Source organism: Mirounga leonina, unplaced genomic scaffold (assembly GCF_011800145.1).
Source record: "Mirounga leonina isolate KUSES-001 unplaced genomic scaffold, KU_Mleo_1.0 Mir_114, whole genome shotgun sequence".
Taxonomy (NCBI): Eukaryota; Metazoa; Chordata; class Mammalia; order Carnivora; family Phocidae; genus Mirounga; species Mirounga leonina.
In genome coordinates, this window is record NW_023270265.1 from 7,347,554 (window position 1) to 7,372,634 (window position 25,081).

Below are 25,081 nucleotides of genomic sequence, written 5' to 3' on the forward strand. Positions count from 1 at the left end.
ATATGCTAAAATGGTATTTTGGATATATTGAGTCAAATAAAACATATGTTTATTTCATTTGTCTCCTTTTTTCATGTTTCTAGTGTAAAATTAAAAATTATGTATAATTCGCATTATATTTTATTGAATAGCTCAGTACTAGGTAGGTGTAGGGGACATGTTCAGTGTCTCTGTCTGCCTGTCTGTCTCCTTTGTATTAATTGGGTTCATCATCATATACCTCCTTTCTTTTTTTTTTTTTAAAGATTTTTTAAAGAATTTATTTATTTGAGAGAGAGAGAGAATGGGGTGAGGAGGAGCAGAGGGAGAGGGAGAAGCAGGCTTCCCGCTGAGCAGGGAGCCCGATGCTTAACCCACTGAGCCACGCAGGCACCCCTCTTTTTTGTTTTTTAAGATTTTATTTTTAAATAAGCTCTACACCCAGCATGGGGCTCGAACTCACAACCCCAAGATCAAGAGTCATATGCTCTACCAACTGAGCCAGCCAGGCACCCCTTATGTGCCTCCTTTCAAGCACACTGCCTTCATCAGTCCAGGACTCTAGGAATGTGTGTGTACATGTACATGTCAATACACAGTCAGTTCCCTCAAATTCATTCCCCAAATCCTCTTCTCTCTCGCATAGTCATTTACAGCTTTGTACTTAATATGCATGAATTGTTGTGTGATGTTCTGTTCTGATTCTGATCTTGTCACCCAGGGCTATTTTTTCAGATCTCTGCATGTTAATGATTTAAATCTAAATGATTCTTAGTAACTTCTGTGTTATATTTTTTTCATTTGCATCACTCACTTTTATATTCACCTGTATCTTTTTTTTTTTTTTAAGATTTTATTTATTTATTTGACACAGAGAGAGATCATAAGCAGGGGGAGCAGCAGAGGGAGAGGGAGAAGCAGGCTCCCGGCAAAGCAGGTGGAGCCCGATGCAGGACTCGATCCCAGGACCCTGGGATCATGACCTGAGCCGAAGGTAGTCGCTTAACTAACTGAGCCACCCAGGTGCCCCTATGTTCACCTATATCTTAATTGGTGAATACTTTTGTATGTCTCCCCGTAAAGCTGTCTGTACTGAGTTTATATTCAGGCATAAAACTGAAGTGTCAGAGGGCATATACATGTTCAATTCAATAATATTTCCGAATTATACTCTAGAATTAACATACTTCTTTACCATACCACCAATAGTGTCTGGCAGTTTCTATTTTCCCACGTCTTCACCAGCCCTTGAGATGATCTGTTTGATATTTTTGTCAGCATCATGGTGAAGTACAGTATCTTCCTGGTCCTCTGATATGTATTTTTGTAATTGTTAGTGAAGTTGAGTGTATTTTCAAAGGCTACCTAACCATTGGGTATCCCCTTCTGTGAATTATTGTTCCATAAATTGTCCAAGTGTCTTTTGGGTTCCCTGTCTTTCTCTTATGGTTTTTAAGTCTTTACATACTGACGTATGTAAGAGACACAAATAACATATTTTCAGTCGTATACATGGCAAATATTATCTCTCACTGTGTGTCCTGCTTTTTTGTTTTCTGTTGCATAACTTTATTGGATTTGGTGTGGGATATGTTATATGCATGTATACACACACATATATACATATATAATACATATAAATGTATTATATATGTGTATATACATATTTGTATATATACACTAATAAATTCCAGATGAAATCAAGTTAATTGTTACTAAATGATTAATAAAAATCTTGAAAGCAATCTTAAAAGTTGGAGGACAATTTTCTTATCTTAAAATAAACAGAAGGGGGCGCCTGGGTGGCTCAGATGGTTAAGTGTCTGCCTTTAGCTCTGGTCATGATCCCAGGGTCCTGGGATCAAGCCCCACATTGGACTTCTGACTCGGCAGGGAGTCTGCTTCTCCCTCTCCCTCTCCTGAGACTCCAGGATCATGACCTGAGCCGAAGACAGTCGCCCAGCCAACTCAGCCACCCAGGCGCCCGTCTATAGCCTACTTTCTTTTTTTTTTAAACTAATTTCTTTTTTTATTATTTATTTATTTATTTTTATTCTTATGTTAATCCCCATACATTACATCATTAGTTCTAGATGAAGTGTTCCATGATTCATTGTTTGTACATAACACCCAGTGCTCCATGCAGAATGTGCCCTCCTCAATACCCACCACCAGGTTAACCCATCCTCCCACCCCCCTCCCCTCTAGAACCCTCAGTTTGTTTTTCAGAGTCCATCGTCTCTCATGGTTGTCTACCCCTCCGATTTCCCCCACTTCATTCTTCCCCTCCCGCTACCTTCTTCTTCTTCTTCTTCTTTTTTTTCTTAACATATATTGCATTATTTGTTTCAGAGGTACAGATCTGAGATTCAACAGTCTTGCACAATTCACAGCGCTTACCAGAGCACATACCCTCCCCAGTGTCTATCACTCAGTCACCCCATCCCTCCCACCCCACCCCCCACTCCAACAACACTCAGTTTGTTTCCTGCGATTAAGAATTCCTCATATCAGTGAGATCATATGATACATGTCTTTCTCTGTTTGACTTATTTCACTCAACATAATACCCTGCAGTTCCATCCACATCGTTGTGTAGCCTACTTTCTTGAGGAAGCAAGTGAAATTGTGTGATACTTACAGAATATAATTCTTTCTATTTTATAATCTGTCTCTGTAGTAAATCTCAAAAATGCCAAAAAGAATGTTCCACTATGTTCCATATAGTGTTTCAAGATCTGGGGTAGTATTTTCTTTTGCCCCTGGTAGAATTTTCCACTGTTATTTTATTTTCTGTGTACCAATTGATTTTATCAACTGATTTCTTCTATTTTTTTTTAAGATTTTATTTATTTATTTGACAGAGAGAGAGAGAGCGAGAACAGGAACACAAGCAGGGGGAGTGGGAGAGGGAGAAGCAGGCTTCCTGCAGAGCAGGGAGCCCGACATGGGGCTCGATCCCAGGACCCTGGGATCATGACCTGAGCCGAAGGCAGATGCTTAACGACTGAGCCACCCAGGAACCCCGATTTTATAAACTGATTTCTAATTCTACTTCTTGGTGTTTGTGGGCCTCCTTAGGCATTGTTTCTAATTCTTTTTTTTTTTTTAAAGATTTTATTTATTTATTTGAGAGAGAGAGAATGAGAGACAGAGAGCATGAGAGGGAGGAGGGTCAGAGGGAGAAGCAGACTCCCTGCTGAGCAGGGAGCCCGATGCGGGACTTGATCCTGGGACTCTAGGTCATGACCTGAGCCGAAGGCAGTCGCTTAACCAACTGAGCCACCGAGGCACCTGGCATTGTTTCTAATTCTAACAAAGACACAAAAGATGTTTTTGAGTAAGGTGATCATTGGAATTTTGTTCCTTTCCAAACTTGCACTGGGGTTTCAGGGAATTCGCTGTCACTCATGGTATATGTTTACATTTCCTTAATCGACACATATCAGAAGAAGACCACAGATAATATTCTCACCCATCTGACTCTTTTTTTTTTTTAAAGATTTTATTTATTTATTCATGAGAGACAGAGAGAGAGAGAGAGGCAGAGGGAGAAGCAGGCTCCCAAGGAGCAGGGAGCCCGATGCGGGACTCGATCCCAGGACCCTGGGATCATGACCTGAGCCGAAGGCAGACGCTTAACGATCTGAGCCACCCCGGTGCCCCATCTGACTCTTTTAATATGATACCATAATTTGTAGAGGCATCTCAGAATGCTGTTTTCTTTTGGAATTAAGTATTTTTTGGATGTAAGGGAGTGATGTTCACTTACAGAGTTGCACGTGGACTTTTTTTTTTTTTTTTTTAAAGATTTTATTTATTTATTTGAGACAGAGAGAATGAGAGACAGAGAGCATGAGAGGGAGGAGGGTCAGAGGGAGAAGCAGACTCCCTGCCGAGCAGGGAGCCCGATGCGGGACTCGATCCCGGGACTCCAGGATCATGACCTGAGCCGAAGGCAGTTGCTTAACCAACTGAGCCACCCAGGCGCCCTGCACGTGGACTTTTAAAAAAAATTATTATTACTGTTGTTGTTGTTATTTAAAATTGATTTAGTGTTTTTATATTGCCAGATTTTGACTTATATTTATTATGTCAAGAAGAAGGCATAATTTTTTTTAAAGATTTTATTTATTTGAGAGAGAGAGAGAGAGCATGAGTAGGCGGGAGGGGCAGAGGGAGAGAGAGAGAAGCAGACACCCCGCTGAGCAGGGAGCTTGGCGCACGGGGCTCCATCCCAGGACCCAGAGATCATGACCTGAGCTGAAGGCAAACGCTTAACTGACCATAATTTTTAAGTTCACATTACAGATGCAGAAATCTAGGCTTATAGAGATTAAGTTGGCTGAATAGTATTGCCAGGACTTGACAACTGACTATACTCTTCGTCTCTACTCTATCACTGAAACTGTAATCTACATAAGGAGATAAATTATACACCTGTACCCATTAAACATAAGTAATAAAATAAACAGTAAAGTAACAAAATAATTCCAGAAAATAGATTACTTGTGCAAACCCTGAAGATGAATTACTAAACTTCTTTTTTTTTTATTCTTATGTTAATCCCCATACATTACATCATTAGTTCTAGATGAAGTGTTCCATGATTCATTGTTTGTGCATAACACCCAGTGCTCCATGCAGAATGTGCCCTCCTCAATACCCACCACCAGGCTAACCCATCCTCCCACCCCCCTCCCCTCTAGAACCCTCAGTTTGTTTTTCAGAGTCCATCATCTCTCATGGTTCATCTACCCCTCCGATTTTCCCCACTTCATTCTTCCCCTCCCGCTACCTTCTTCTTCTTTTTTTTTTTTTCTTAACATATATTGCATTATTTGTTTCAGAGATACAGATCTGAGATTCAACAGTCTTGCACAATTCACAGCGCTTACCAGAGCACATACCCTCCCCAGTGTCTATCACCCAGTCACCCCATCCCTCCCACCCCACCCCCCACTCCAGCAACCCTCAGTTTGTTTCCTGCAATTAAGAATTCCTCATATCAGTGAGATCATATGATACATGTCTTTCCCTGTTTGACTTATTTCACTCAACATAATACCCTCCAGTTCCATCCATGTCATTGCAAATGGCAAGATCTCATTCCTTTTGATGGCTGCATAATATTCCATTGTATATATATACCACATCTTCTTTATCCATTCATCTGTTGATGGACATCTTGGCTCTTTCCACAGTTTGGCTATTGTGGACATTGCTGCTATAAACATCAGGGTGCACGTACCCTTTCGGATCCCTACTTTTGTATCTTTGGGGTAAATATGAATTACTAAACTTCTTAAGACTTAGGGTTACATGAGGTTTTCTTTCTTTTTTTTTTTTTTAAGATTTTTATTTATTTATTCATGAGAGACAGAAAGAGAGAGAGAGGCAGAGGGAGAAGCAGGCTCCCAAGGAGCAGAGAGCCCGATGCGGGACTTGATCCCAGGACCCTGGGATCATGACCTGAGCCGAAGGCAGACGCTCAACCATCTGAGCCACCCAGGCATCCCATGAGGTTTTCACTTCTGAGGAAGTTACATGTTGCTGTAAGACAAGAAACCAATTCTCCTGTTTCAACAATGAGAAAACACAGAGTTCCAGAGAATAAGTATTTGCGGTCATTAATAATTGAGTACTTTTATTCTCTTTTAGGGTCCATTTCCTCTTTGAAAAATATTAATAAATTCTTTTTTGATGCTTTTTGTGTGTTTGTTTCTGTTTTTTTTTTTTTTAAACTTAAATTCAATTAACATATATTATTGGTTTCAGAGGTAGATGTCAGTGATTCATCAGTTGCATATAACATCCAGTGCTCATTACATCACGTGCCCTCCTTAATGCCCGTCATCCAGCTATCACATCCTCCCCACTCACCTTCCCTCCAGCCACCCTCAGTTTGTTTCCTATGCTTAAGAGTCTCTTATGGTTTGTCTTTCTCTCTGATTTCATCTTGTTTTATTTTTTCCTCTCTTCCCCTATGATCCTGTTTTGTTTCTTAAATTTCACATATCAGCGAGATCATATGATAATTGTCTTTCTCTGATTGACTTATTTTGCTTAGCATAATACCCTCTAGTTCCATCCATGTTGTTGCAAATGGCAAGATTTCATTTTTATGATGTCTGCATAATATTCCATTGTATATATATACCACATCTTTATCCATTCATCTGTCAGTGGACATCTGGGCTCTTTCCATAGTTTGGCTATTGTGGACATTGATGCTATAAACATTAGGGTGCAGGTGTCCCCTTTGGATAGCTCCATTTGTATTTTTGGGGTAAATACCCAGTAGTGCAATTGCTGGGTCATAGGATAGATCTATTTTCAACCTTTTGAGGAACTTCCATACTGTTTTCTAGAGTGGCTGCACCAGCTTGCATTCCCACCAACAGCATAAGAGGGTTCCTCTTTCTCTGCATCCTCACCAACATCTGTTGTTTCCCGACTTGTTAATTTTAGCCATTCTGACCGGTGTGAGGTGGTATCTCATTGTGGTTTTGATATGCATTTCCCTAATGATTAGTGATGTTGAGCATCTTTTCATGTGCTTGTTGGTCATCTGTACTTCATCTTTGGAAAAATGTCTATTCAGATCCTCTGCCCATTTTTTAATTGGATTGTTGGTTTTTTTTTTATTGAGTTGTATGAGTTATTTATTTATTTTGGATATTAACCTCTTATCAGATACATCATATGCAAATATCCTTTCCTATTCAGTAGGTTGTCTTTTAGTTGTTGTTTTTTTTAAGATTTTATTCATTTATTTGACAGAGAGAGACATAGCGAGAGAGGGAATGCAGGGGAAGTGGGAGAGGGAGAAGCAGGATCCCCGTGAAGCAGGCAGCCTGATGCGGGGCTCGATCCCAGGACCCTGGGATCATGACCTGAGCCGAAGGCAGACACTTAATGACTGAGCCACACAGGCTCCCCGGTTGTCTTTTAGTTTTGTTGATCATTTCTTTCGCTATGCTGAAGCTTTTTAGTTTGAGGTAATCCCAATTGTTTATTTTTGCTTTTGTTGCCCTTGATTTGCAGTCAGATCAAAATAACAACAATAACCAAATCCTAGAGCTGAAGAATACAATGGCTGATCTGAAAAATTCAAGAGAGATTCAACAAAAAACTTGACCAAGCAGAAGAATAAATCAGTGAACTTGAAGGTGGATCTTTTGAAATTATCCAGTCAGAGAAGGAAAAAAAAAAAAAAGTGAAGTAAGCCTCTATGATTTATGGGACATCATCAAAAGAAATAATATATGCATTGGAGGAATCCCAGAAGGAGAAGAGAGATAGGGCAAGAAAGTCTATTTAAGGAAATAATGATGGAAAACTTCCAAATTTGGGGAGAGAAATGGAATTCCATGCTGACCTAGATCTCTAGGAGAAACATGAACATCCTAGAATGGGGAGGGCTGTGTGTTAATGATGAAAGAACTCTGTCATTTGGGGCCCAGGTGGCTCCACTATGGATCCTGCTTCAAAAAAAAATTGCCGTATGGGAAACGGAAGACTTTCCCTATGAATTGAGGCATTATAGATTCTACAATACTACAAGAGGATGCCACAAGGAGCATCAAAATCCAGGAACAAATTGGCACCACCAGTGGAGTGGCCAAAAGAGAAGCTTGGAGACATGGGGCTGCCGGTATGTGGAACTAGGCAGAGAATCGATGCAAGAGATAAAGCCACAAGAATGTAGAAGCAAACAGAGATTACCTTTGATAGCAAAGGCAAGAGGGTGGGCAACTGTCTTACAGTAGTTGGAAGTTAGATTCTCCTTGGGGATGGCTGCCACAGTGTATCAGCAGCTCAGGGGTCCAAACTAGTCACCTGAGTAATGCACAGGGCAAACTTCAGCTGAGAAGATAAGAGGTGAGGGCAAGGAGGTTAAGGGAAGTCCATCCCATAAAAGGCAAGTGGAGGTCTCTCTGAGATCTAAAGCAGGAAATAAAAGAGTGACCCCGCCAGGTGGCGGTTCCCCCAGCCACTGCTCCCACAGGCTACAGCCTCCACAGCTTCTCCACTTGCCCCACCTCTGCCCGGATATGCCGAGCAGCTCCCAGCTCTTTCCCAATATCTGGGCAGTGATGTTGAGGCGAAGGGGGGAGAGAAGTGGGCACAGCAGGTCCTGGATCTTGGAATCCGCAGATGTAGGTTGCATTTGCAATAGGGGTAGATCATTGTGCAACTTGCCGGTCTTCTCTGGAGCTCAGATTTTTGGACATCTATAAGATACAGACACTGATGATGCCATTTAACTCACAGGGCTTCAGGGGGGTACCGGTGAGATCACAGACTGAGAGTTCTATAAACTCTAGGGCGATATGTGTGTAGTGATATGAATATCAGTGGCAGGTTTCCAGAACACAGGTGGGGGTGAGAGTAAGTCAACAAAGAAGAAATTGCCCCACTTCCTGGAAAGAGCTCTTAGAAGAACAGGGCTGGGCGGCTCAAGTTACAAGGTAGGCATAAATAGCTAGTGCCTGCCAAGGAAAGCCTAGTTGGACTGGAGATCCTGGAGTCCCAGAAGAAGCAACTGTGAGTGTTTCTGTCCTTTGCCCTCATTTTGTTTTCCCAATGCCTGGTGAATATCTCTCTACCCATATGGCTGCTTTATCCTACTGGTCCTGTGAAGGCAGGATCTGGGTAGCTATTCTGGTCTAGGAGGTTGATGGGTAGGGGGCAGAGTGGGGTAATGAGGAGTGCTCTTCTGCCCCTCACTGCTCCCTATGCCCTCTGGGCTGGGGGAGGGTGGATCACTTGGATGGCACCCACCCAGACCCCAGACACCATTGTCTGGAAGCCCCAGTGGAAAATGCAATTTCAACTTCTCTCGTAGTTCCTCTCCATTCCCCATTTCTTCAGAAAGAAGGCTGGTAGAGGAGAAACAGACCAGGCTTTCACGGGTCTGGGTTCTAAGCTCATCCACATACCAGCTGCCTGTGGGACATGGACATTCATACTTTTCTCATGGGTGAAGAAGTCCACCTCTGAGCCTTCCACAGCTGTGGCAGGCTCAGAGGTGGACTTCTTCCTCCTCAGGGGGTGGATTTCCCTGAGACATTCGGTCAAATGTTTCCTTTAAAAAATAGACTTACTGGACTAGGTCACTAATTTTCAGGGGAGTCATTTTTCTCAATAAAATCTGAATCTGGAAGCTTGGCGCGAACACTGTGGGTTGAGGGGGCTGCGGCTCTGCGCACTCCCTCTGTAGCCCCAGCTGAAACGCCTCATCTGAACCGTAGGTCTGAAAACCTGTGAGTTAGCTCTCTTCGAGGCCACTTCCTGCTACAGTGGACTGTGGGGCCTTCTATGGCATCTTGAGCTGCTGGGCAGAATGCCTGTTGCCTTTTGTTCTTCCCCAGATTTGGCGTGCAGGGCCCCAGAGTTGAGATAGCTGCCAACAAGTGGACAATGCCCTTGCTCTGGCCTGGGTCCTTGGGTGCTCATGATCGAGCTTTTGCCACAAGTCCGGTGAAGGCCTGGTGACCCCCTCCTCCTTTGCACATGTCCCCCAGGCTTTGTTCCTAGCCTCTGCAACTCCCACAAGCTCTTTCCATGCTCATAACTTTACAATTTCTCTCTGAGAGAGGAAAGACGCCCAATATTGGAGGTGACTCAGGCCCTGTACCGGCCCTGGTGTCACTTAGTCCTTAAGTCCCGGGCAGTTGGTAACTGGATGCCCTACTGGACACCTGCTCTTTCTTATCCCCAAACTAGCCTTCCCCTGACCGAACCCATCTCACACGTCCCCTTCCGCCCTGAGGCCTTTCTTTTAAGTGCTCTTAGGTTGTTGGAGCAGAATACTACGTGTCCCAGGGGCTCTCCAGCTACTAACTTCATATCTCTGAGGACTTTCACCTGGATTCTCTGTGGGAATTTCCTTACGGAGACAGTGTCTAGTCCAGGGATGGCTAATCAGCTGGAAAACATGCAACCACATACCCATCCTGTGCTCAGGACAGACATCACTAAGCATCCAGGACTCTGACTCCTTTTCAGAATAGCACTGCAGACGACACGAGTGCTAGTCCATCCAAGGCAGCAAGTGAGAGGGAACGGGATTGCCTTGTCGGAGCTAAGCCACCCACCTTAATAATACAGGCAGGGAGAAGGAGGTCCGGTGGGGAAAGGTCCTTTCCAGAACTACCCAGTGAATCCTTCCTGATTCATGGCTTCACGAATCATGACTTCAGTGAGGAATCATGACTTCATGGCTTCAGTGAGGAATTCTACATCCTAGCCCTGGTGCTGATAGCAGTACCCAGGGAAGACACAAGAAAGGACAACACGGGGCATCTGAAAGTAGGTGGATACTGCTGTCAACTCATGTCAGGGGTTCCATCTGGGTAACTCGTGCTCTCCCAGGCCAGACCATATGCCCACCTGGTCCCTCCACTCTTTTGGGAGCCCTGCTGCTCTCAGCCCCACAGGAGGGAGGGGGGTTGTGGAGAGGTGCTTCTCCTGACCTTCAGGAGTCAGGCCAAGCCCTAACCCATGTCCTAGGACCAAGAGCATGTCCTTTCTCTTTCTGTCATCTGCCTAGGCCATGCTTCTCCTCCCTCTCTCCATGCTGATCCTGCTCACACAGCCCCTGAGGTCACTGGGAGCAGAAATGAAGACCTATTCCCAGAGAGCAGCGGCCAGCACCTGCACCCTGATCATGTGTAACCCCGTGGAGAATGGCCTGCCCGGTCGTGATGGACGGGATGGAAGAGAGGGCCCCCGGGGCGAGAAGGGGGATCCAGGTAGAGCTGGGACCATGGGCTCGTCCTGGTGGAATGGGGTGGGCATTGGAATTGTAACCAATCCAGAAATGCTGGTTGTTCTGCTGTAGAAGGCTCAGAGGTGGACTTCTTCCTCCTCAGGGGGTGGGTTTCCCTGAGACATTCGGTCCTTCTGAAATGCTGTTTTACCATTTGAAAAATGACCAGCTGTTCTGAGCCCCCAGGTGCCTTCCTCCATTACCAGTTGCCCTGACTCCTCCCCCGGATTCTTCTGATTCCTCCCACCCCAAGAATGAGGAAATAGTGGGGACATGGAATTTGTGGTTCTCCAGAACCCAGCTCCAGGGACTTAACAGTTGGTCCTCCAGATTAAATGGTGTCTGTGCGGGGAGATAAATATTTTTAATACTGCATGAAGAATGGGAAAGAAGGAGGCTCAGTGGCCCCAGACTCAGGTCTGATCAAAAGGATTTACCCTAATACATTACGGAGAGAATGAAAGGGAGCTCACATTTCTTTCTCCTAGCCTTGTGCTTGGGCATCACTGAGTAATTCATTTAACCCTACCAAATGTTTCACAAGAAACAACATATGACTCACATTTGGCAGGTGAGAACATGGTGACGCAGAAAGGCCAAATGACACCCAGTGTGGAGGGGAAAAGACACGGGCTTGTGCATCAGACAGATCTGTGCCAGACAGCTAGCTCCATCTCCACAGCAGAGACCTACCCTGGGACAAGCCAGTGTCCCCGAGTCTGTTTGCTCATCTATAAATGGGAATAATATCGACCACACAGTGACGAATAACTGAGCCAAGGTTTTACTTTTTTGTTAAGTTGTCAAGATGAAGGTGCATGTTCCTGCTGGTCCAATCAGGTGAATTCCCCTGAGGTTCCCAAAGGTACTGATTATTAAGGGAATTATCTGAGTCTCAGTGGCAAGGCGTCAGAATTCAGTGAACCAACAACTAAGACAAGGGATCTGCAGGCACTGCATTTTGGTTGGGGAGGAAGGAAGGAAACTAACAACATTTAAGCTGGAAAGAATGGGTAACATCTCCAGGCTTTGTAGGGTAAGGCACAAGCGAGTATCTATCTGTCCATCCTTTACAGACAGAAAGTGGCTCCCAACGTGAATGGCCTGGGGCTTGGGGAAGGCCACCTGGAAGGGAACTCAGAAGAAGGGTGGTATTCAGGGTGTCCACATCTTGGAGAATCCCCGATCTCTCCAACTCTCAGAGGGGCCCTGAATTAAATCCCAGGGGTGTCTTTTCCTACAGTCGCCCTGTGACCCTGCAGCATCGAGTGTGGCTGAGCCCCCCTCTTTTGTGCAGATGCCTCCCCCCCAACCCATGCACATGCACATACCTTGGGTTGGTGCTTGGAGAAAGAACCATACACAGTTGGGCCCAGGAACCAAGCTGCACTCTGGCTCCTGGATTGCAGGCACATGAGTTGTTCAACCATTATGGGTCTGAGAATTTCCTAGAGAGCTTGGAGCACCTCAGAATCCCGACCCAAGGAAGTCTGGCTGGGGCTAGAGTCTGGACTTATGACAATGTCCCCTGCAGATGCTGACGCACAGGGTTCCAGATAGGCCAGAGAGAAGAGAGCCTTGAGCAGAGGTGGAGGGTGGAGTCGGGTCACTATGGTAATGCCTCAGGCATATCATGGATGGTCCATAAGACCCCATCCTGTTTTGGGGGCTGTATTTCCAGGGACAGTCCCCGTATTCCTCAGCACCTCCAAGATTCCTTCCCAGAAGGACTGAGCAAGAGCGTCCCTCCAGGGGCACGCATCTCCCTCAGAATAAAACCACACACTCCTCAGCAGCCCATAAGGACACTCCACCCCTGCCTATTTCTTTGACCTCGCCTCCTTCTCCTCTGGCCACACTGGCTCCTTGCTGATCCCTAACCACATTCAGCCCCCCACCTACTTGAGGCCCTGTCACTGCTCTCCCCATAGCTGCCCTTGTGGGTCACTCCTCACCTTCCTCCTGGCTTTCCTCACAGACCACCTTCTCCGCGAGTCTGTCCCTGACCACCCTACTTAGAAGACACTGCGATCCCTTCTGACACTCTCTGTGCTTTATTTTTCCTCTGTGGCACTTATTCTGATCTAATAAACCCTAGGTTGTACATTTTAATTCTTAAGATCTCTTTCTATGCAGTTGGGTTGAAGCTCCAAGAGGAAGGGATCTGCTTTTGTGTCTGCTTCTTTCCCTGGCATGTCCCAACATCAAGATGCTGTCTCGTGCGCAGTAGAAGTTTCAGCGAGTACTTGTGGAATAAAGGAAGGGAAAATGAAAGGAGAGGAGGGATTTACTGCGGTGAAGACTGGCCACACTGCTGGTCCTTAAAGCTTCACTTCAGGCCATACTGAGGTACAGGGCTGGCCTTTGGGGGACACTAGGATGCAAAATTGGTGTTTGTTTGTTTTTTTAAGATTTTATTTATTTATTTGAGAGAGAGAGAGCATGAGAGAGCACAAGCAGGGGGGAGGGGAAGAGGGAGAAGCAGGATCTCCACTGAGCAGGGAGCCCCACATGGGGCTCGATACCAGGACCCTGGGATCATGACCTGAGCTGAAGGCAGATGCTTAACTGGCTGAGCCACCCAGGCGCCCCCAAATTAGTGCTTTTGGAGGCATGGGTGCTTGCCTGGGTCCCCTCTTCCGGCCTCCAGGGCTTGTGCACCATGGATGGGAGACCTCTACCGCTCCTTCTACCTGTCCCCAGCCCAGCGAGGGTGGAGCCCAAGAGAGGCTCAATCTAGGGGCAGGACATTTCTGCCCCAGCACAGTGTGACCTGTTGGACATGGGATGTGGGGCCCAACCTATAACTCACTCTGCTTCCATTGCATTCCCAATGAGGATCATAACTAGAAGCAGGACGCCATGCCCAGCACAGAGCTTCTCAACCACCCATCCCAGGCACCAGCCCCCCGCCACCGGCTCATTCTTGCTCAGGCTGGCCTGGTCGCTCCTACCCTGGGAGCACGTTTTCTAAGTCTAACATGTCCCCTTTCCTCTGCAATTCTCTCTAAATCCTCCTCACCCTAAAGTCCCATTTCTTCTTCTAGGAAGAGAGCTCTGGGCATGTGTGCGTGCTGGGGTTGGGGTGATGATGTGACGGGACGAGGGACATCTTGTGAATTGTCTTCCTCACTCATGGCCTGTGCCTCACAGTTGAAAATCCTATCCCAAATCCCGTGCAGACCGGGACCTGGTGCTAACATTTGCATCTCGCCCAGCGCCGGGCCTATGGTTGTATTGCATGGCTTCTTAGTGAACAAGTAAGTAAATGAAGAAGTCAGCACCACCTGTCAGGTGTCATTTCTTTTTGCACGTGAATGTTTATAGCAGCTTTATTCACAACAGCCCAAAGGCCTGGCGATGGGTGAATGGACGAACAAGATGTGCTCTGTCCATTTGGTGGAACATGACTCAGCCATAAAAGGAAATAAAGTGCTGAGACACACTGTGAAGTGGATGGCTCTCAGGGACGTCACCCCCAAGTTACAAAAGCCAGACGTCAAAGGTCATAAGTTGTAGGGATCCATGTATGTGAAATGTCCAAAATAGGAAATAGAGACAGAAAGCAGAGTAGTGGCGTCCAGGGGCTGGGAGGAGGGGGAATTGGGGGTGATGGCTTAGTGGCTATGGTTTTTTTGAGGGGTGATGAAATGATTTTGAACTTAATAGAGGAGTGAGTGAGTGAGTGAGCTAACTGCCACTGAACTGTGTGCTTTGAAAAGGTTAATGTGGGGTGCCTGGGTGGCTCAGTCGTTAAGCGTCTGCCTTCGGCTCAGGTCATGATCCCAGGATCCTGGGATCGAGTCCCGCATCGGGCTCCCCGCTCGGCGGGAAGCCTGCTTCTCCCTCTCCCACTCCCCCTGCTTGTGTTCCTGCTCTCGCTGTCTCTGTCAAATAAATAAATAAAATCTTAAAAAAAAAAAAAGAAAAGGTTAATGTTATATGAATTTCACCTCAGTTAAAAAAAAAAAACAATAACCAAAAGAACAGAACTGAGTGTAAAACTCTTAAACATTGAGAGTCATCTGCTCCTGTTAATCTTTTGGGGGTAAATCTTGAGTAATGGCAGGCCTAGGCAGCCCTTCTGGAGGTAACACGTCTTTCTAAAAATGCTTGATCATTTTTCCAATACAAAAATAATTTGTGACCACTAAAGAAACAACAAGAAAGTTACCATTACCTTGTGTCACTAGGAAGGAACAGCTGGTCACACTTCTGTATATGCTTCTGTGTCTTTCCCAGTACGTCCTGCATGTGCACGCCCTACACACCCATGTACGTACTTGTGAAACAGGATCCCGTTGCGCATAGGGATACATTAGGTTACAATTTGGTCTCTTTTCTATGGTTTCAAGAGCATATTGCATTGCTTTTGCTTTTTTTTATTGAGGTATAATTGACATATAACATTGTCTTCGTTTCTGATGTATAACAGTGATTCAATATTTGCACGAATTGTGAGATGATCACTGTAAGAAGTCTTGTCAACGTCTGTTACCACACATAGTACAATTTTTTTCTTGTTGTGATAAGAACTTTTAAGATCTACTCTCTGGGGGCACCTGGGTGGCTCAGTTGGTTGGGCGACTGCCTTCGGCTCAGGTCATGATCCTGGAGTCCTGGGGTCAAGTCCCACGTCGGGCTCCCGGCTCCGCAGGGAGCCTGCTTCTCCCTCTGACTCTCTCCCCTCACATGCTGTTTCTCTCTCTCTCTCTCTCAAATAAATAAATAAAATCTTAAAAAATATATATGTATATATAAAAAAGATCTACTCTCTGACGTGAGGTAAACCTTAGAGAAATTGCCACAATAGCTCATGTATAGGCAATCTTGCTTGTTATTCTGTGGGGATAGTAACAGGACCCCATGGGCATATGATTATTTAAATGGCAAAAAAAAAAAAAAAAAAAGGATTTGATTCCCCAACGATTACATAACTCAACTAGAACCTTGATCAATTCTATGTGGCTGGGATAACAAAAATTGCTCTTTTAAAGCCAGAGTTTACCCCACTGCATGGGATTAACTATGGGCTTACAGAGATAATGGATGATCCCACTTTCTTTATGATTCAATTGGATAATGTCCTTGGGGATGCCCTTATATCCTGAAACAAGTCTTCTCCCACTTGCCGGTGATTCCTTATGATTAAGATACTGTTAAGGCTAGACCTTAAATGAAGAGAACTTCTTCTTTTTTCTTTTTAAGATTTTATTTATTTATTTGACAGAGAGAGACACAGCGAGAGAGGGAACACAAGCAGGGGGAGAGGGAGAGGGAGAAGCAGGCTTCCCGCGGAGCAGGGAGCCCTATGCGGGGCTGAGCCAAAGGCAGACGCTTAATGACTGAGCCACCCAGGCGCCCCTTACGAAGAGAACTTCTTGATAGTTTTATCTCATAGTCATTTATCCTAGAAGCTGCCTCTATTGATGTACACTTGCAAACAAAGGCTTTAGCCAAACATACAACATACCACAGCCCTCCTGGTAAAAAGAGCCTCAGAACTCACTATGGGACTTCCAGGACTTACATAAAATAAGCAAAACAGTATGCTTGCTCAGCAGGACTCTAAATGTTACTTCCCAGGCGCTAGATGTACTCAGCCAAGAATTAAGTGAAGTCAGAGAGGGACTTCTCCAGAACGGTGCCACTACTGACTGCCTAGTATTACTAGGGGTATGAGGGATTTCCTCATGTGTTGTTCTAACGTTACAGGTGTCCCAATTAATAGGGGACGTTTGTGATCCGTTAAATAAGATCAAGATATCTACTAATCTCTTTGACAAAATTGGTAACTGGGGATCTTATCTAAGGAATGTGATCATAATTTGGGGCCTAATACTTGTTTTATGTTCATCCTTTTGCATGTGCTGCTGCATGTCCCGTTTGCTGTCCGTCATGACCCCCTGGAGCCATACCGCCGGCCTCTGGACCGACTCCTGGATAGATTCTAACTGCTGCACAGCCCGCCATCCCAGTTCAGCAGGAAGCAGCCAGAGTGGTCACTGTCCAATTCCCTAATGGCAGTTAGGGTTACTATTTCCAGGGGAAAGAATGACTAAGGGACAGGGGAGGCTAGGTAGGGAGAGATAGATAGGGGGCTATGTGATCAGGCTCACAGAAATCCCAAAAATGTCAGGGTGTGGGGAAACAAGAGATAAGGGAACAAACCGGACCACCCTGCCTAAGCATGTGGGGTGGGTGTCTTTTTTTATGATAATCACCTATGACCAACAAAGAATAACCAGACCCTAAAAAGGAAGTAAGCCATTGAAGGTGTTATCACTAGTCCTTGCTCAATGGTGATATAGAGAGGATAAAAGGATTTAAGGTCCCTGGTTAGCTGTTTATAAAAGACCAACCCTAAATGCCCTCAGTGGCGGACCCGTCTCACTCCTGAGAGCTTTTTTCTGTATCCTTGCTTAATAAACGTCTATCACTTTACTCACAAAAAAAAAAAAAAGAAAAAGAAAAAGAAAAAAGATCTACTCTCTGAGCAACTTCCACATACACAATACGGTATTATTAATTCTAGTTGCCATGCTCTACATGACATCCACAGAACTTATTTTATAACTGGACATTTGTATCTTTCGACCACCGTGAGCCATTCTGCCCACTTCCCAAGCCCACCTCTGGCAATCACCAATCTGTTCTCTGTATCTATGAGTTTGTTGTTTTTGTTTGTTGGTTGGCTTGTCTGTTTAGATTCCACATATAAATGAGATCATATGGGATTTGTCTTTCTCTGTCTGACTTAATTTCATCTACCATAATGCCCCCAAATCCATCCATGTTGTTGCAAATGGCAAGATTTCGTTCTTGGTTATGGCTGAGGAATATTCCATCATATATACACCTGCATTTTCTCCATCCACTCATTCATCAATGGACATCTAGGCTCTAAGCCGTCTCCATGTCTTGGCTACTGTAAACAATGCCACAATGAACATGGGGGTGCAGATATCTTTTTGAATTAGTGTTCTTGCTTCCTTTAGATAAATACCCAGAAGGGGAATTGCTGGATCATATAGTAATTCTACTTTTAATTTTTTGAGGAACCTTCATTCTGTTTCCCACAGTGGCTGCACCGATTTACATTCCCACCAACAGTGCACAGGGGTTTCCTTTTCACCACATCCTGGCCAACGCTTGTTATCTCTTGTCTTTTTTGATAATAACCATTCTAACAGGTGTGAGGTGGTATCTCATTGTGGTTTTGATTTGCAGTTCCCTGATGATTAGTGCCAAGTGTCATTTCTGATAGAAACTTTGGTTCTGGGAAGGCGAGAACAAGGAGTCCATGATCAAGGGTAAATGCTGACAGATTGCCGGCTGTAAATACCGTGGATAAGCCAAGTCGGTTGGGTCTTGGCTTGAATCCACAGCCAACTCTGGCTGGCCTGTTTTCTCACCTGTAAAATGGGGATGGGGACACCCATTTCCTGGATCACCACTGGACCAAGGAGTGTGGAGATGGAATGTCTCTTCAAGTAGAACCTTGAAGGCATGCAAGGGGCCTGACATTAGAGGCATCTGGCTCCTCCTAGGCCCAAGGCCAGGTTTATACCCATCTCTTCTGCTGCTACAGGTTTGCCAGGAGCTGTAGGGAGAGCCGGGATGCCTGGACCAGCTGGCCTAGTTGGGCCCAAAGGGGACAATGGCTCTGCGGGAGAGCCTGGACCAAAGGGAGACTCCGGACCATCTGGTGAGCAGCTGCGCATGGAGTTCGGCTGTCTGCAGGTGCTGCTGCCGTCCCTGGGATTTGCCAGTAGACATGCACAGATCCCATCCCAGGGAGAAGGAAGAAGGTTGTTGTGAAGGTGGCACTGGGTTATCTCAGAGAAGCCTGGAAAGTACCACGGCTGCCTCTCTCACTTCTATCATTGCTCTCGTCTTTTCTTTTTTTTTTTTTTTAAGATTATTTATTTATTTATTTGAGAAAGAGAGAATGAGAGACAGAGAGCATGAGAGGGAGGAGGGTCAGAGGGAGAAGCAGACTCCCTGCCAAGCAGGGAGCCCGATGCGGGACTCGATCCTGTGACTCCAGGATCATGACCTGAGCCGAAGGCAGTTGCCCAACCAACTGAGCCACCCAGGCGCCCGCTCTCGTCTTTTCATGTGTTCCCCCGCCAACAAGGTTTAGCGCCACTGACCAGGGTGGTCTTTTTCCCCAGGACCTCCGGGACCTCGAGGCATGCCTGGTTCAGCTGGCAGAGAGGGTCCATCAGGGAAGCAAGGGAACGAAGGACCTCAAGGCCCACCTGGCCCTAAAGGAGAGGCCGGGCCCAAAGGTAGGTGGTTGGTATGTGGCTTGTCTGAGAGAGAGAGGGGAGGAGTATGGTGGCGGTCCGGGCTGGGACCTCAGGCAGCAAGCTCGGAGGGCCAGGAAAAGCCCAGACGGTCAGTGCTGGGTAGGCCAAGTCGTGGCCCCTTCCTCCCCTCCTTCCCACAATGGTGGCGTTTTCCTGTTCACCTCCCTGGAGGAAGCCCCGTAAGGGGCACCTTCTCCCCAGTTGGCTCTCTCCCCCTGGAGTGGTGGGTAAAAACTCCAGGACTGAACACACTCTCAGCAACATTTGTCCCAATTGATTCCTTCCTCAGGAGAAGCGGGTGTGGCCGGCAAGCCGGGCTCTGCGGGGACACAAGGTCCCACAGGTGTTAAAGGAGAGAGAGGTGCCCCGGGTGAGCACGGAGCCCCTGGGAGTGCTGGGGCAGCAGGTGAGTGATGGAAGGGGCTAGGGCCGGGCTCCGGTTCCCTTGTGTCCCCCTGGTGCTGCCGATGGCCATCTCTCCACCACCACCACTCATCACGTCAGAGCTGGTGTGACCAGGAGGGGAGAGTCTACGGCCAAGGAGGGTGACTGCTGGGCTCTGGGAGCTGTCTGCATCGAGGGAGAGTGACACGTGAGCAACAGGGCTAGTCTAGGTGCCAGAGAGGTGGGTCTTTGGGTGATGGGACGGTCAGCGTAAGGAGAGGGTGCATGGCTGGGTTCTGGGAACAGTCTGTATAGGGGAAGGGGGACCATAGGCCAGTTGGATGGTCCATGTACTGGGAGGCTGAAAATGCTGGAAAACGTGTACAGAGCTCACCCAGCTCTTCTTCTGTGATCCCAGGACCTGCTGGAGCCATGGGTCCACCGGGACCTCCAGGTGCCATAGGGCCCCCGGGACTGAAGGGGGACAGAGGTGCTCCTGGGAACAAAGGAGAGAAGGGAGAGAGTGGGCTTCCGGGTAAGGTGGCATCTGCCAGATTTGGGAGTTCCCACAGGGTGGGGGCAGGGGGAGGAAGGTGGTGCTCTTATCTATCAGGACAGCCTATCCTTCAGACTTCGGCCCCATTAATCATGGGGAGTGGTGGGAAACAGGAAAGCTAGCAGGCAGGAAGGCAGGAGAATTAGGCTCTTGTTTTAGACTTACTCCGTGGAGGGCAACCCTGGGCAGCTTTTCCATCTGATCACTGGGGAAAGCATAGCCCCCTTCCCGACTCAAAGCATAGTTTGAGTATCAAATAACCCAATGGATGGGAAGTATTCCTATCCCCCCAAAAAGAGGTGCTATGGGATGCCCAGAATTTGGAGTTCAAATGTCATGCGGTCTGTGTCTGTGAGGTGCAGGGACCTGCTTGTGGGACACTTAGTTCATAGCAGAACCACGGGAAATCTGGGAGGAACAGGGGTCGGTTATGTCAGCAGATGTGGGCTTCTTAGGACCTGGTCCCAGCAGCTTAGCCCACCCCAAGTATGTGCCTGCAACTGGGCACCCTTCCCTTGAGGCCTAGGCTCTGAGCTGATCCCAGGCTACACTGGGCTTACCTTCCCTCGGCCTCTCTCTTCGGCAGACATCACTGCTCTGAGGCGGCAGGTGGAGGCCTTGCACGGACAGGTACAACACCTCCAGAATGCCTTCTCTCAGTATAGGAAAGGTAAGTTCCTGGGCCTGACTGGAGCCAGGCACCAAGGCTAGGCCCCCGACTGGGTCTGGGCCTTGGTTTGGCATTGGCTGGGTTTGGGTCTAGGATTGGAATGGGCTGGGACCACATTTAGGGCTGGACCTGGCTCTGGGGCAAGGTCTGGGGCTGAGAATAGGGCTGGGACAGAGCATACTCCAGGATCTGCAAGTAGATACAAGAGACATATAGGAGGATGTGGCCCTATCGCCAGTTCAGTGGGGTGACAGAAGTATGGTAGATGTTATCAGGCTCTAGGATGCCCCCAGTATCACAGCCACCTGTGACCCAGTCAGTGCCCTAAACCCTGCCTACCCCATGCTGGTCCCTGTGATAGACAGCAGACACCCAACCCAGATGTATTCCTAACATCTGTGGGGCCCTGTGTGTGAGTGCCCAGAGACGTTGCTTCACGGCCCAAGGCAGCAGAGAATCCAGACACTGTCCTGAGAGCCGGGGCTGGGATGCTGCCCTTGGGGTTCAAGGCTGGTGGGGGCCTGGCCTTGCCGTGTGGCCAATCAAGTACCTCACCCTGGACATGCTCAAGGTTCTGACAGGGGGCTGGCTGCCTCTGGGCTCCAGCCAGTACTCTCCCTGAACCTCCCCCGGTGTTTCAAGCAGAGAGTCTTCCCTAACCCTGGAATGCTGCCGAGGCAGGGGCCCCCAGGAGTACATGCCTGAGTGCCCTGTGCCCTTTGGAATCTCCACCTCAGTCCTTGACTGCCCCCCTCCTCATCTGTTCTCCCTGACTTCAGCGCTGAGTCTACATCACTCATCCAATCTCCCTGATCCAAAAAAAAAAAAAAAGAACAGTTTTCTGAAGGAGTAGAGCATAAAGGGGCCTGACTGGGTAAGACACAGGGTTGTCCCCTAAGTACTTAAGTAGCAAGGATGAGAGTTTCAGGTATTGGGTATGTCTTCCTCGCTCCACAAACATATTTGCCCATGCGTTCACTCACTCCTATGCCCACTGCTGCACACAAAGCGGAACGTGTCCATAGGCTCCAGCCACGTGGGTGTACTCAAATACCTTCACTCACCCCGCGCCATGACATTATGAGCACAACCAGAGGTATGCACGTGTAGGTGTGCTCACGTATCTGGATGGTGGGTGCTGCCGTGTACCTTCGCACGAATACATGGACATGTTCGTGTATGCACGTGTGTACGCACCCAGATGCAGGGACGTAACGTGAACCCCCGCACGGGCCCCGTCCAGGGCTGCTTCAGGTGCCATCCTGAGCCTGTGGAGCATCTGGGCCCCGAGTCCGTGTTGAAGGTCCTCAGAGGAGGGCAGCGGGGCTGGGGCAGCCTGAGCCTAACCAGCCCAGGGAGGCCAGGGCGCAGCCCTCTCGGGAGCCCTGAGGATTTCCATGCCTGAGCCCAAAAGCGGATGGGATGGACTGAAAAGAGATACTTGATATGTCCCATGGGTGATGCTTTTATGAAGTGTGCCCCCACTTTAGAGATGAGGAATTAGAAGGCCTGAAAAGGGAAGTGACTTTCCTTTGCCCACCTAGACAGCCATTGCCAGGTTGGGGTGGAACCCCTGGCTTCTGATTCCCAAATAGGGCTCTCCCAGGACCGGTCCCCTCCCCCTGCCACCGCACCGCTCAGGTGCCTGCACCCCCCTCCCCCAGCTCCCCGGGGAGGCTGACTGGCCGGGGCATCACGCATGTGGGTACCAAGGGGCCAACATGGGTCTGCAGTGAGGGCCGAGATTAGCACGTCGAGGCTTTCGGATGCCCCCCCGCCCTTGCCCCCACCCACCACATAGCAACCCCACAGACCTGCTCTTATGCAGGGTCTGATTTTCATACTCTCAGAAACTACCCCAGCCGCCACACTGACATCTCCACGGCCAAAGTCATTCCAATCCCCAATGACCCCAGCACACAACGTGGGGTGAAGTAGGAAGAGCATGTTCTAGCTCTAGTGTCCCAGCAAACAAGGTTTAATCCTCACCCTACATTCGGCAGGCCCGTGACTTTGGGCCTCTTACGTAACCTCCCTGAGCTCCAGGGTCCTCATCTGTAACTGCAGCCCACAGGACCTCCTCCCAGCGTTCACTGTGAAGTCAGGGCTGCTCTGGAACCAAGTGCCTCACTTTTGTCCTATCTGGTGCCCTGATAGCCCACCGGGGAGGCCTGGGTTGGGGGGGGGGGGCTCCAGTTGGAACACAAGGTCTCAGAGCCCCTGAGCTGGGGCCAGGTGCTGCCATAACCCCAATCTAACTCTCTTCTTCTCTTAGTGGAGCTCTTCCCCAACGGCCGAGCTGTTGGGGAGAAGATCTTCAAGACAGCGGGTTTTGAAAAGACTTTTGAGGACGCGCAGCAGGTGTGTATGCAGGCGGGGGGACAGATGGCCTCCCCACGCTCTGCAGCCGAGAACGAGGCCCTGCAGGAGCTGGCCACTGTTCAGAACAAGCCTGCTTTCCTGAGCATGACCGACATCAAGACAGAGGGCAATTTCACCTACCCCACCGGGGAGCCCCTGGTCTATTCCAACTGGGCCCCGGGGGAACCCAACAACAATGGCGGCTCAGAGAACTGTGTGGAGATCTTTACCAACGGCAAGTGGAACGACAAGGTCTGCAGGGAGCCGCGCCTGGTGGTCTGCGAGTTCTGAGCCGCGGGGGCCGGCGGGAGCCTGGCCAGCGAGTGGGGGCCCAGGCCCGTGTGCTGCCAATGCCCCAATAAAATGGCGCCGCCTCTGCCGGCCAGGGCTTCTCCGCAGAGCCGTGGGGGTGGCCAGAAGGCAGGTCCCCGCGGAACGCCTCTCTCCGAGTCAGATGGCTTCACACACACAAGACCTGTCAGGAAGAAGGGGCCCGCTGCTCTCCCAGTGGCAAGGAATAAAATTGGGTCCCCACGACCTCCCCATGGCAAAATCCAGTGGCTCCTCCTCAGCCGTCCTCCTCCTCACACTCTCAGCCACGTTTGACCGGCTGACCAGCCCTGCCCTGCCCTCTTCCTCCTCTTCCAGAGCAGCGCTCTTGCTGACTTTTGTCTCGGCCTCGTCCGCCTCGTTTGCTCCTCCCTTCTTGACCGCTTCATGCCGCGGTGGGGGCCCCTGCTCTCCCTCCGTTCTCTTCTGGCCCGACTCACTCCAGGTGGAACTCATCCTGTCCAAGGCTTCGAATTCCTTCTCCTGACAGCTCCCATGTGCATATCCCTGTTGGGGGACCTCTCCCTGAACCGCAGGCTCCTCCAGCCAATGCAAGCTGGAGCCCCGGGGCTGGCAGGCCTCAGCGGCTGCCTCTTACTTCAAGGCCGGCGCCCAGGAAGTGGCAGAGGGCAGGGGGATGACCTGGCGGCGAGTGTCTGCCTCCCCCGACTGCATGGCCCTATGCCCAGTAGAGCGGGCCTCATCCTTGCACGGCCCAGGAGCTCTCTCTCTTCACGTCATATGGCTGCCTCTCGGTTCATGGGAGGGAGTTCCATCCACACAACCCCAGGTCCATTTGGAATCTCGGGCACGGAGGGCGTCCAGCCAGGCTCACGTTTATCCCCAACGCTCGTCTGGCCTGACAGTTCCGGGAATGTTCTTTCTCCACTCCGCCCCAGGGGTAGTCTCGTCAAAGGTTCCTCCCTCTACAGCTCTGGAAAGCAGGACACAGAGCATGCTGGGAGTCACGCGTGGCCCCAGCACTACAGTTCAATCGTGCCAAAGTCGTCTCACCTCAGAGCTTATACTTTTGGCCTGTACATTTTTAGGCCAAAGTCCTCTGCGTGAATTTAGTCAATTTTATTGACACAGTACTGCAAAAGAATTTTTTGGTATTTTCTTTTCTTCTTTTATTTTTTATTTTTTATTTTTATTTTTTTTAAAGATTTTATTTATTTATCTGACAGAGAGAATGAGAGAGAGAGAGCACATGAGAGGGGGGAGGGTCAGAGGGAGAAGCAGACTCCCTGCCGAGCAGGGAGCCCGATGCGGGACTCGATCCAGGGACTCCAGGATCACGACCTGAGCCGAAGGCAGTCGCTTAACCGACTGAGCCACCCAGGCACCCTTTTCTTCTTTTTTTTAATTAAGTTTTTATTTTAATTCCAGTTAGTTAGCATACAGAGTTATATTAGTTTCAGGTGTAGAGTATAGCGATTCAACAGTTCCATACATCACCCTGTGCTCACCATGACTAAGTACTACAAAGAATGTAAATGAGAGATGCCTGGGTGGCTCAGTCGGTTAAGCATCTGCGTTCGGCTCAGGTCATGATCCCAGGGTCTTGGGATCGAGCCCCGCATCGGGCTCCTTGCTCAGCAGGGAGCCTGCTTCTCCCTCTGCCTGCCACTCCCCCTGCTTGTGCTCTCTCTCTCTCTGATATTAAAAAAAAAAAACAAACAAAAACCCCAAAATATAAATGAACCTAT

The 25,081-nt window shown here is 48.3% G+C and overlaps 1 protein-coding gene across 1 annotated transcript; it reads left to right on the plus strand.

Moving 5' to 3' along the window:
- The first annotated feature begins 8,472 nt into the window (after positions 1-8,472).
- Positions 8,473-24,147, plus strand: SFTPD (surfactant protein D). Its single transcript, XM_035020287.1, has 8 exons — positions 8,473-8,529; positions 10,538-10,739; positions 18,348-18,464; positions 18,934-19,050; positions 19,361-19,477; positions 19,874-19,990; positions 20,598-20,681; positions 22,957-24,147. The coding sequence occupies exons 2-8, from the start codon at positions 10,541-10,543 to the stop codon at positions 23,331-23,333; spliced, it is 1,128 nt and encodes a 375-aa protein (XP_034876178.1). The 5' UTR covers positions 8,473-8,529; positions 10,538-10,540; the 3' UTR covers positions 23,334-24,147.
- Positions 24,148-25,081: the final 934 nt, after the last annotated feature.

Coding starts and splice junctions, on each gene's coding strand:
- SFTPD (XM_035020287.1), top strand. CDS start 10,541: ATGCTTCTCCTCCCTCTCTCCATGCTGATCCTGCTCACACAGCCCCTG. Junction 19,051..19,360: donor AGGAGAGGCCGGGCCCAAAG/GTAGGTGGTTGG, acceptor TTCCTTCCTCAG/GAGAAGCGGGTGTGGCCGGC. Junction 19,478..19,873: donor TGGGAGTGCTGGGGCAGCAG/GTGAGTGATGGA, acceptor CTGTGATCCCAG/GACCTGCTGGAGCCATGGGT.